This window comes from Microplitis mediator, chromosome 3, assembly GCF_029852145.1.
Source record: "Microplitis mediator isolate UGA2020A chromosome 3, iyMicMedi2.1, whole genome shotgun sequence".
Taxonomy (NCBI): Eukaryota; Metazoa; Arthropoda; class Insecta; order Hymenoptera; family Braconidae; genus Microplitis; species Microplitis mediator.
The window spans coordinates 10,346,694-10,359,614 of NC_079971.1; the positions used below are offsets into that span (position 1 = coordinate 10,346,694).

The 12,921-nt window shown below is 29.9% G+C and overlaps 1 protein-coding gene across 1 annotated transcript in view; it reads left to right on the top strand.

The window, feature by feature from the left end:
• The first annotated feature begins 3,111 nt into the window (after positions 1-3,111).
• LOC130665453 (MAPK regulated corepressor interacting protein 2-like) overlaps positions 3,112-12,921 on the top strand; it is an 84,850-nt gene continuing 75,040 nt past the window's right edge. The window contains exon 1 of the mRNA XM_057465852.1: positions 3,112-3,314. Within this exon, the coding sequence (XP_057321835.1) occupies positions 3,310-3,314 (5 nt within the window). The 5' untranslated portion in view covers positions 3,112-3,309. The remainder of the gene's footprint in view (positions 3,315-12,921) is intronic.

Below are 12,921 nucleotides of genomic sequence, written 5' to 3' on the forward strand. Positions count from 1 at the left end.
ATATCTCGTACTTGTATTAGTAAGAAGTATAAATGTATAAGTATATAACTAGAAAGAACGTTGATATGTATAAGTACATATATAGCACAAGTATGTGTATGAGTATGAGAATGGTGGGAGAAGTCGAAGAGTGAAGAGTCAGAGATCTCTCTGCCGGCTGATGTAACTTCACTTCTCTCCGAGAACTATTGACGAGCACAACTGTTATTACTGATCAAATCTAATCTACACTTTATAATAAAACTCAGTCTTCAGATAAAAGTTATTTTATCAATTACATCCATCCTTATCCATAATTCCATTATTTCATTAAATAATAATCATAATCATCATCATCATCATGGTCAACAATAAATTTATCACTGTTTTCAAATTCAAAATTGGTCCCGCGTGACAACGAACTGCCCACTGTCCAGGAGGTGGCGTCTGCTCCGATCCTAGTAACCTTCCAGGACATAACATATTTGTTATGTCCTCAGTGGCCTCAGGTGCCTCCACCTGTTAATTAATTAGTGAACTTGAGATCCATAAATAGGCGCGCATTTAAATTTCATTTGAAATTATATATTAACATCTTACAACACTTATTGCGTCTTATCAATATTTAGTCAATAATTTAAATAATAAATCGTCGTGGCACATACTTATTAAATTATATATTTTTATTATAAGAAACTTTAAATAAATAGATAAATAAATCTTTATTTTGTATTCAGAGAAATATAAATACCGTTTGAGTGGTCTTGGAACGTTTCCTGTCACCCAATACTTAAAACCTAAACAAAACACACGCATAAAAATCATGAATAGGCCCTTGTTCTATAGTTAACAGTAAATATGGTTATAAACAAATGCATACTCTATAAACAAATAAGAAAAAGATATATTTGATAAATAAATGTTACTTATAAATGAAAACCATATCACAAGAACTCAATTATTATTGTTAATATATATACGTATTAAATAAAGAGTGACTTGTATAATAAATAAATTAATAGAAATATAGAAATATAACATTAGAATAACTATAATGATGTTTCACGATAAATGATAATGTCAATCGTATCAATTAATTAAATATAGAATAATTATAAAAGAATACACCTCTGATAGTCTAGAATATTTAACTGAAAGATTGTATGCAAATACAGAAAAATAGAATATAAATAATATAAGTAATAAGTAAAGTCATAGAATGGGTAAAGTAAAGAACGTAAATATGTAAGTTTATGTCTCGAATTAGTATTAGTAAAAAGTATAAGTATATTTGGTAAAGAACATGGATATATATATATATATGTATATTGTATGAGCCTGAGTGTGAACATGAGAGTAGTGGGGAGAAGTTGGAGAGTAGAGGTCAGAGATCTCTCTGCCGTCTGATGTAACTTCACTTCTCTCCGAGAACTATTGACGAGCACAACTGTTATTACTGATCAAATCTAATCTACACTTTATAATAAAACTCAGTCTTCAGATAAAAGTTATTTTATCAATTACATCCATCCTTATCCATAATTTCATTATTTCATATTAAATAATAATCATAATTATCATCATCATCATAGTCAACAATAAATTTATCACTGTTTTCAAATTCAAAATTGGTCCCGCGTGACAACGAACTGCCCACTGTCCAGGAGGTGGCGTCAGCTCCGATCCTAGTAACCTCCCAGGACATAACATAGTTGTTATGTCCTCAGTGGCCTCAGGTGCCTCCACCTGTTAATTAATTAGTGAACTTGAGATCCATAAATAGGCGCGCATTTCAATTTCATTTGAAATTATATATTAACATCTTACAACACTTATTGCGTCTTATCAATATTTAGTCAATAATTTAAATAATAAATCGTCGTGGCACATACTTATTAAATTATATATTTTTATTATAAGAAACTTTAAATAAATAGATAAATAAATCTTTATTTTGTATTCAGAGAAATATAAATACCGTTTGAGTGGTCTTGGAACGTTTCCTGTCACCCGATACTTAAAACCTAAACAAAACACACGCATAAAAATCATGAATAGGCCCTTGTTCTATAGTTAACAGTAAATATGGTTATAAACAAATGCATACTCTATAAACAAATAAGAAAAAGATATATTTGATAAATAAATGTTACTTATAAATGAAAACCATATCACAAGAACTCAATTATTATTGTTAAAATATATACGTATTAAATAAAGAGTGACTCGTATAATAAATAAATTAATAGAAATATAGAAATATAACATTAGAATAACTATAATGATGTTTCACGATAAATGATAATGTCAATCGTATCAATTAATTAAATATAGAATAATTATAAAAGAATACACCTCTGATGGTCTAGAATATTTAACTGAAAGATTGTATCCAAATACAGAAAAATAGAATATAAATAATATAAGTAATAAGTAAAGTCATAGAATGGGTAAAGTAAAGAACGTAAATATGTAAGTTTATGTCTCGAATTAGTATTAGTAAAAAGTATAAGTATATTTGGTTAAGAACATGGATATATATATATATGTATATTGTATGAGCCTGAGTGTGAACATGAGAGTAGTGGGGAGAAGTTGGAGAGTAGAGGTCAGAGATCTCTCTGCCGTCTGATGTAACTTCACTTCTCTCCGAGAACTATTGACGAGCACAACTGTTATTACTGATCAAATCTAATCTACACTTTATAATAAAACTCAGTCTTCAGATAAAAGTTATTTTATCAATTACATCTATCCTTATCCATAATTTCATTATTTCATATTAAATAATAATCATAATTATCATCATCATCATAGTCAACAATAAATTTATCACTGTTTTCAAATTCAAAATTGGTCCCGCGTGACAACGAACTGCCCACTGTCCAGGAGGTGGCGTCAGCTCCGATCCTAGTAACCTCCCAGGACATAACATATTTTTGCATAGGAATCTATTTAAGAGAGTTGTATGTTGGTAGAGTACTAAAAGTAGAAAAGTAAAAGGCACGCTTGTAACCAGGTACGGTATGAATACCCGCCGCTGATTGTATGTGCTGTAAGCGCCTCAAGACGAATGCCGCCAGAGTTCTACCGAAGCAACTAAGCCTATAAGTATGTATATAGGCTCCGTCATCAAAGCATATATTTTTGTATAGCCAGTGATGTAAACTACGCGTGCGATTGTTTAAGGCGCTATTATGTGTCAGTGTTTTTGATAGTTGTATGAACATCGCTATTTACTAGATTGTTTTAGACAGTTATTGAGTTATTGTTTTAAAATTATTTATTATTATTTCAGTGAATAATTGATTTTATAATAAAAATAATACAATGAGGTACGGTTATATATTCTAATCGTCTTTGAGGGTTTTACATTTACTGATTCTACTGTGTGAAAATGTTAGATTTTGATTATCTACTTATTTTATCGTCTCGACAGAAATAAATATTTTCTGTTATTTTTGCTTATTACGAGTAATAATCTGTGAAATAGATCCTGGAATCTCTAAAATGTGTTTTTATTCAGTTTCCATGTCACCGTTGTATTCAATCTCCTTTCATGTACACTTGCTGACATTAATGCCTAGCCCCCTGTCTGGTTTGGATTTTAGAGTTTTTATTGTTGGCAAGAAGTTCCAATTTACGAGATTTAGAAGTCTCAAAAAACTATAACACAGGTGAGTGCTATGCTGTCGCCCTAAAACCTCTTGTAATAATAGTAAGAAAATAACTAAAATCAGAATTAGCACCTCTATTAAGACAACGATATTCTAATTTATATATTAGACAGGCTTTATAAACATTAAATATACAACAATGTCGTTGATTTACACTGAGAGCTTTTAACTAATGTTATAACTTGAAAACAGTTGAAATAAAAAAAGATAATATAATTCAAAAAAATGCAGAAAAAAGAATATGTATTTATTTACAAAAAGTAAAAAATTAAAATAAGAGTAAATATAAAAGAGTAAAGTATAATGAAAAAATTGGTTTCAACTAAAAGAAAAATAGTAATGTGCTTGTGTTTCCCGTAAGAATGCAATATCTTTAGGTTTATCATTAAAAAAGTAAATATTTCATTCTGTTCTAATATGGAGGAGAGGTGAACAAAACATGTATGAATTATCCCTTATAGCACTAGTTGCTCGTCAAAAAGTTGGTATTCATTAGTTTCCGACCGACTTGACACCAAGTTGTCGACAACTCTAGCTTCTGCAGCTTTTAGCTACAGGTTACCGCCAACTTTCTGAGAAAGTTGGTGCCAGTGAAGAGTCGCAATTCGAAGGCAGGTTTCTGAGAAAATTGAAGGCAGCATGCTGTCAACTTATGGATTGCCAACTTATGGCCACCAACTTTCTCAGCAAGTGACCGTCAACTTATTGGATTTCCAACTTGCTACCAACTTTCTCAGAAAGTGTCTATCAACTTTGGAAATACCAACTTTTTCGCCTAACTTGGCGTCTAGTTGCGACTGTTAGTTTGACGCCAGTTTCTCGCTAACTCGGCTATCAAAGTACCCTGATAGCTGCACTCTAAATACAATTGCTTAGCAAATTCTGCAGTGAAACACTTACGGCTAATTTAATGACAAGTTTCTGGAAAGCTTTGGCTGGATAATACTTGCGTGCAAGTTGTTGCAAATCTGCTGCCGTCATCTGAATGTTATTTGACAGAAGAACTTGCCGGCAATTTGAAGTGAAACTTTCAATCAACTTAATGTCATTGTCTGACAGTATCACTTGTAGTCAAATTGAATTCAAGTTTACAGACAATTTATTGTCAACTTAAAGGTAACTGCTTGCTCTCCAACACTTTCCTTTAAGTTGTCTTCAGAACATGGCAGTAGCTTGAAGTTAACTTACGGTTAAGGTGGCTATCAGGGTACCCTGATAGCTAAGTTCGCCGCAACTCGTTGACAACCTACTGCCGCAATCTGTCGCCAAGTTGGCCGCAAAAGTTGGCATTTCTATAAGTTGACGGCAACTTTCCGAGAAACTTGTCGACAACTTTAAGCTCGTATAACTCTTGCTGACAACTTGTCTACAAGTCGTTCAGAAACTTGGTGACAAGTTGCGGCAGTAGATTGTCGTCAAGTTTCTGAGCAACTTGTAGTCAACAGTCACACAAGCTAAAAGTTGTCAACAACTTGTCGTCAAGTTGTCGCAACTCAGGCACACCAATTTTCTGATCAGAAACTCTGGCTATCCGGGTAGTTGCAGTCGATTTAGTTATTTTACTCAGAAGATAATACTGACTATTGTTGATAATATAGAATTGACGTAAAAATGGTTTTGAAATGTATATATTTTGACCCTGATAGCCAAGTTGGCCGCAAGAGTTGGCATTTCTCTGAGTTGACAGCAACTTTCCGAGAAACCTGTCGACAACTCTCAGCTCGTGTAACTGTTGCTGACAAGTTGGCTAGAAGTTGTTCAGAAACTTGGTGACAGGTTGCGGCAGTAGGTTATCGACAAGTTTCTGAGCGATTTGTAGTCAACTTGTCGACAACGGTTACACGAGCTGAAAGTTGTCGACAACTTGTCGTTAAGTTGGTCGCAACTCATGTACACCAACTTTCTGATCAGAAACTCTGGGTATCTAGACCGGTCATTTCACTCCTAGGCTACCTAAAACTCGATAACATGTGAAATTTTTTTTTTTCAAAAATTTTTAAAAATAGAAAAAAATTAAAAAATCAAAAATGTACAAAAATCGGAGAGTTGCGATTTTTGTTATTAACAAAAAACTAAAAAAAAAAACAATTTCCCTCACTTAAAATTGTATTTTAAACCGATTGAATGAATTAAAAGAAATATATAAATGGCTGATATTGTAAAAAAAATATCAGAGATAATATTTAAAAAAAAACATTTGCCCTAAATGCCTTTGTTTATTTATTAAAAATGTTTTTAGATATTATTTATTAATGCTAAGCTGAAACTTTTACCGACTAGACTATGACATCAAAGTGGCGCTGCTTTCACTCAGGGGGCGTGGCTTACATTAAAATCGCTTAAAACTCCGACACTCAATTTAAAAAATTGAAATTTCTTTTCTTAACTTTTAAACAATAATAAATGAATATTAATAAGTTTAAATAAGTAAATAAATAAATAATTGGATATATTATATATATTACATGATATATTTTATTAATTTACTTACCTTGAGCCATGAAAATGATAAATTTTAATTTCTAAAAAATATTTATTATCATTAATATAATAAATAATATTGTTATTTAATTAAAAAAATGGTTTTGAAATATTTCAGTACTTATTATATACTTAAAATTTTAATAATCTGTTATTCTAATTTATGATTTTTTAAATATTATATCCGAATAATATTTTTATCATTTAACATACTCACCAAAATATTGTCAAATAAGATTTTTAATCACAGTTTAAATTGTAATAATAAATTTTTATATGTTTATGGAACAAGTTCTTATCACGTAACGTTTTTTTTTTTATCAAATAATAACAAAAGTACGACAAACCTTAATTTTTCTAATTATTTCCTGCCCGAATTTGTCATTATTTATAATTTATTATTTTTTATTTTAAAATTATTTCTTTATGTTATTTAGTTTTAAGTTAAAATAATATTTAAAATTTTAAGTATATAATGAGTACTGAAATATTTTAAAACCATTTTTTTAATTAAATAAAAATATTATTTATTATATTAATGATAATAAATATTTTTTACAAATCAAAATTTATCATTTTCATTATTTATTTATTTATTTTTAGAAATTTTTGAAAAAAAAAAATTTTACATGGCATCGAGTTTTAGGTAGCCTAGGAGTAAAATGACTGGTCTACAAGCTACTGCCGTATTTTGAAGCCAATTTAAAGGAAAGTGGCGGTGAGCAAGCAGTTACCTTCAAGTTGACAGTAAATTGTCTGTAACTTTGAATTCAATTTGACTACAAGTGTTACTGTCAGACAATGACGTTAAGTTGATTGAAAGTTTCACTTCAAATTGACGGCAAGTTATTCTGTTGAATTGCATTCAGATGATGGCAGTTGATTTGCATCAATTTACACGCAAGCATTATCCAGCCGGGGCTTACCAGAAACTTGTCGTTAAGTTAATTGAAAATGTTTCACTGTAGAACTTGCTGAGCAATTATGTTTAAAGCGTGGCTATCAAGGTATACATGAGAAAGTTGGTGCACGGCGAGAAAAATCTCCCCTGGTTAAAAAAGAGAATTAAAAAGGATTAAAAAGAATTAATTTTTCAATATTTTTAATACTGCCAATCCTATCTTAAATGGCCAAGTTACATGGCTCAATCCTTTTAAATTCTCTTTTTTAACCAGGGTCGTCAAAACAACTGAAAATTTCGTTATTACAGCTATACTGTCTATGGTCAACTTTTTTTACGATATTCTGTATAGTCATTTTGGTGATGCAAGTATCGTCTCAGCGTAACGTCAAAATGGCAATATCATTGTCATTATAGCTCCCAAGTGGCCAAATGTTAACTTTTTTGTATCGAAAAAGTTAACAAAAGAAATGTTAACATTTATTTTGCGACGTAAAAAGGCAAATTTATTTCAACAAATATCACTACCAATATTCAGCAAAATGTTAACTTTTTTCTGTCTCAAAAAGCTAACTTTTTGGTAACAAATCACAATGTGTTTTATGTTACCAAAAATATAACAAATTGTTAACTTTTCATTGGTAACAAATTGCTGGAAAAAAGTTGATCTTAATTTAACAAATTTCTCTTATTTCAGTTGATTTAATGTTAACAATTTTAAGGATCATTAGAGGTTAGGGGTAGTATAAACCGCGGAAAATTTACAAATAAACAAACTTAAATTCTAAAAATATTTGATCATGAAATGAAATATTTATTTTTTCTTGTTCAATATATTGAATCAACTAAACAATAACAAACAAATATTTATCTCAAGATCGAAAATTTTTAAAATTGTGTTTATTTTTATTTGTAAATTGTAACCCTTATTAAAGGAAACGACACGGAGAAAAAAATATTGTTCTCAGAAGTATACTGTATAGTTACAGTAACAGTACGCTATAGTTATCTACTAGATTGTTACTGCAACGATTTACTGTATCGTTCTGACAACAATACGGTGGATAGCTCTGAGACCTATACGGTATCGTTCTGAGCCCTATCTGACGTCACGCGCGTTGCAAATTATATGAGATATTTAAAAACCTTTATCATTCATAAATAAATGATAAGCAAATAACTTTGATTAAATAAAATAATTTATAAAACTGAATTATTAGTTAGTTATAATCTAAACAAATTTTAAATATAAATATAAATATATCTTTTAATTTTCCCAATTTATTTATTAGTAATTTAATTTTAAATTTAATATTAATTCAGATCTCATTTGTTTATTGATTATTTTTCTTCTATTTACGTATCACATTTAAATTATAAAACATCGACTATATATAATATTTAGATTTTTGGTTATGAATGTATATTTGATTACAAAAAGCATAAAAAAACACTTATCAATAAATGTATCAACATAGTTATGGAGATTCTACTCTGTTAATTTATTAATTACCCGTGGGTCCATATTTCAACATCACAATTATATTTTACACTATTTTTTTTATTAAACGTCTGCTAGCAACAATTATACAATATTCAAAAGTTGGCGCGAAAATGGATGTTTAGTTAGGTTAGACGGTGCCGTGTGAGGTGACGACTACGGAAAGTCGTATAGGGCTCACAGCTATCTAATAGATAGTTACTGGAACGATACGGTATTGTTACCATAAGCATACGTATTGTTGTGGTAACGATCTACGAGTTACTATACTTTAGATCGTTCGAGGAGCAATATTTTTTTCTCCGTGGATTTAAAACGATCAGAAAAAAATAATTTCAAATCCTTTTTAATACTTTTGAATAATTTGAATAGTTGTTAATCGCCCTTCTCATAGGCATTCAACATTACAAATCGTTTTGAATCGTTTCTTTTAATCAGGGAATCACTCGCAGTTGATTCTGACAAATATACAATTTTTTATAATCGGAATGCTTAAATTTATTAAAAATTTTTTTACAACACAAAATGGCTTATTCTATGTCAGGCACTATTTTTTTATACTATAATTGTAAAATTATTAAATTATTTTTTACTTTAATTAGGTCTAGTTACAAACTCATAGGTTTTATATTAATAACGATAATAGTAATAATAATTGTGAGCTTAATATCAAGACTAGTTTTTTGTGACTAGCACTGGTGACGCTAACTTATGGTTTTATTTTTATCTGATAAGCTTACTTTTATATTTTGAATGGGTTCCATCAGTAAAGCCTACTAATGAAAGTGGCTAAAGAGCAATGTGGCTAAATATAAATCGTAACATACACTGAGAAAAGAATTTATCAAATATTAATCAAATTTATCAATATTTGATAAACAGCTTACTTAGATTGTTTCCAAGTCAGTCATTATCAAATATTAATACAGTTTATTAAATATTAATAAACAGCTTATTAAATATTAGTAAACGTGTTTATTAAATATTAATAAACACTTTATCAATTATTGATCGGCGGTTTATCAAATATTAATAAATACAGACTGATCTATAGTTTACGTTTCTACATATCTTATATACTATCGTGATATGTAAGCAGTTTGTTTAGTTAATATAGGTTAGGTGGAATTTAGCAAGTCCCACTTTTTTAATCATTTTTCTATAACACTTTATTTTATTTTTTTTTTTTATTATTTCAGCAAGCATAAAAACAATTTGTTAGTTGTAACGCATGTATAAGGCAATATGTTAGGTTAGAAGGTACAACGCCACCACACTCATTAATACTATATACAAATCTCACATATCAATAGTTGATAAAAGTTTATTAAATATTAATAAACTTCTATTAAATATTGATCAGCGACCTATTAAATGTTAATATCAATTTATTAATATTTAGTCGATGGAAAGATCGATATTTGATATGTGTAGGATAGTATTTAATAAATACAGTCGAATATTTGATAAATCAATTTATCAAATATTAGTAAATTTTTCTCTCAGTGTATCACAAATATTCTAAATGGAAAAGCGGCAACATATGAAAGTGGCGACATGTATTATAGGTACACATACAATTGATTTCATGGTCATCGAGGCACTACATCATTACGGCTAAGTATCATTTCGACCGTATATCACCGAATTCGACTGTCGGCGAAAAATCACCCGTCGATATCGTAGATTTTGTAAAATTCATAAAATTAAACTAAAAAAATCTGGGCGTCGGTTGACCCTGCGGGCCAGCCCCAAAACTTCCCGCTGTTTTCGAGCTAAAGGAGTTTAAAAACATCACTGTGAATATATTTTCGAGCTCTTCGAGCTCGAAAATGCTATTACATGGAGTCATTTTTTTGAGCTATTCAAGCTCTAACAAGTTACGATTTATGCTAGAGTTTGAAAAGTTAAGAATCGAAAATCATTAATGAAGAAGCGGCTTTTAAATTTTTATTATCGATTGTGTTTTCTGAAATAAATGTGTTGAAGCAGAAATCAATGTCAGTGATCAAAATCAAGATTTAAATGAGTTTTGACTTAGGTCAGAGCAATAATATATGGAATATCCGAGAAAAACATTAAATACTGGGTTTTTCAATTTTTTGGTGACAATATGTTTAAAACTAAGGAACAAGTTACATGACGTTATCTGATGATCGAAAGAGACTATAAAGAGAAAGAGTTGGTATGATTTCAGACACATTTTAGCACATTATATTTTGATTTATCTGGAAAAAATAACATGACATGTTATTTTTTTAACTTTTCAGCGCCGATATCTTTTGAACGAATCAACCGATTTTGACGTTTGAGGTGGCAATCGGCGCGTTTTATTGAGTTCTAGAGTTGATTAGATTTTGAAATTGATTGGATGAGTCACTTCAAAGATAATAGAAAAAAACCGTTTTTTATCATTTCTTTCGCCAACGATATCTCTCGAACAAATTAACCGATTGAGATGGTTGAGGTGGCATTCGACGCGGCTTATAAAGTTCTAGAGCTGATTAGATTTTGAAGTCGATCGTTTAAGTCGTTTCTGAGAAATCACTAAAAAACTAAAAAAAATAATTTTTTTTTTCGTAATTCTCCAATATTTTCGAGTCTGCTTGATCAAATGATCTGAAATTTTCAGGAAAGTTGAGGGCCAATAAGCTCTTTCGATTGCCACCTCAACCACCCAAATCGATTCATTAGTTAAAAAGTTACAAAGAGTTTACACCCCCCCCCCCCCACATCCACACACACATACATACACTCGGACATCATTCTGAAAATAGTCAGAATAGCTCCCTAGGACCTCAAAACGTCGACATCTGATGAAAACTCGACTTTCGAAAATCGGGTGAAAACAATAACTTCCCAATTTTTCAAAAATCGTCGATTTTCTTAGCGGGAAGGTAAAAAAATTTAAATAATAATCATTAATTATCTGTAGACTGAAAAGAAAATTTTATTTTGCTTATATATCCCTCGAATGTCAATAAATTCTATCAAAATAATTATTAACATTTATATTTTTTGGATTAATTTTCGATTATAAATATATTTTCGTTATTTTTCTCTAAATCTACGATATCGACGGGTGATTTTCCGCCGACAGTCGATTTCGGTGATATACGGTCGAAATGATACTTAGCCGTAATGATATAGTGCCTCGATGACTATGAAATCAATTGTATGTGTACCTATAATACATGTTGCCACTTTCATATGTTGCCGCTTTTCCATTTAGAACATTTGTGATATGTTAAGATTTATATTTGGCCACAATGATTGGTTGGACGATTGATAATTTGTACATTTCGTATAGTTCCACTATATTACTTAGCCACTTTCTCTTTTAGCCGGTTTACATTTAGCCACATTGCTCTTTAGCCACTTTCATTAGTAGGCTTTCCTGATGGTACCCTTTTGAGTTCATTAATTTTGAGATTGAGTAACCCAAAGCATGAGAAGAAACATGCTGAGATTTTAATCTCACTGTGTAATCCGGACCATCCCGCATGAAAAAACTTTATATGTGAAAACATATATGATAGAATATATGAATATTATAATGTGATATATTGTACAATATATAAAATAATATTTATATTTTTGCCGTGTCAATATATGATAATATATTGAAAAAAAATATATTGTTGGAATATATTATCAATATATTTATCAATATATGACTTTTTATGTATGTTTTACATATATATTTTTATATATATCTTTTTTATATTGATATACACTAATGCAAAAAATTAAAGGAGCAGAAAAATTTTATAAATTTTTTAGTGATTTTTGGAAGGCTGTAACTTGGTGAAAAAAAATCGTATCGAAAATTTAAAAAAAGCTTTTTATAGCTTGAAATCTCTAGTTTAGGTGTATTTTTTTTTAATTTTTTAAAAGCTCCGATTATTGCGCAAACATGAGAAATTCCGCGAGCCAAAAAATTTCGAAATTTTTTTTTTTTTCCGAAGAGTCCACGGACCGCGGAAAAATTCTTTCAACTAAACGAATGCATACATCGTTTAGCAAATTTATTCAGCTTCAATTTGGTTTTTTTTTTAACCTGGTAGGACGCTTTGTCGCAGAGATATCAGCCTTCAAACAGAAAATGATCCTTTTGGCTTTGATCTTCGATATTTCAGGTACCAATGATCGCACAGAAAGTTAAAGGGCGGCGTTGAAAACTTGAATAAATTCTCTACAAGACGCTGTCATCATTTTTAAAAAAAAAAAATTTTTTTTATTTTTAACATCCATTAGAAGAAAGTACAAAAAAATGACTTTTTTTTGGTTTTTTAGTAAATCAACCGCTACTCTGCAAATATCGATAAAAAAAATAATGTTGCCAGGGACTTTTTTAGCTTAATGTACCCCCAAGACCCCTA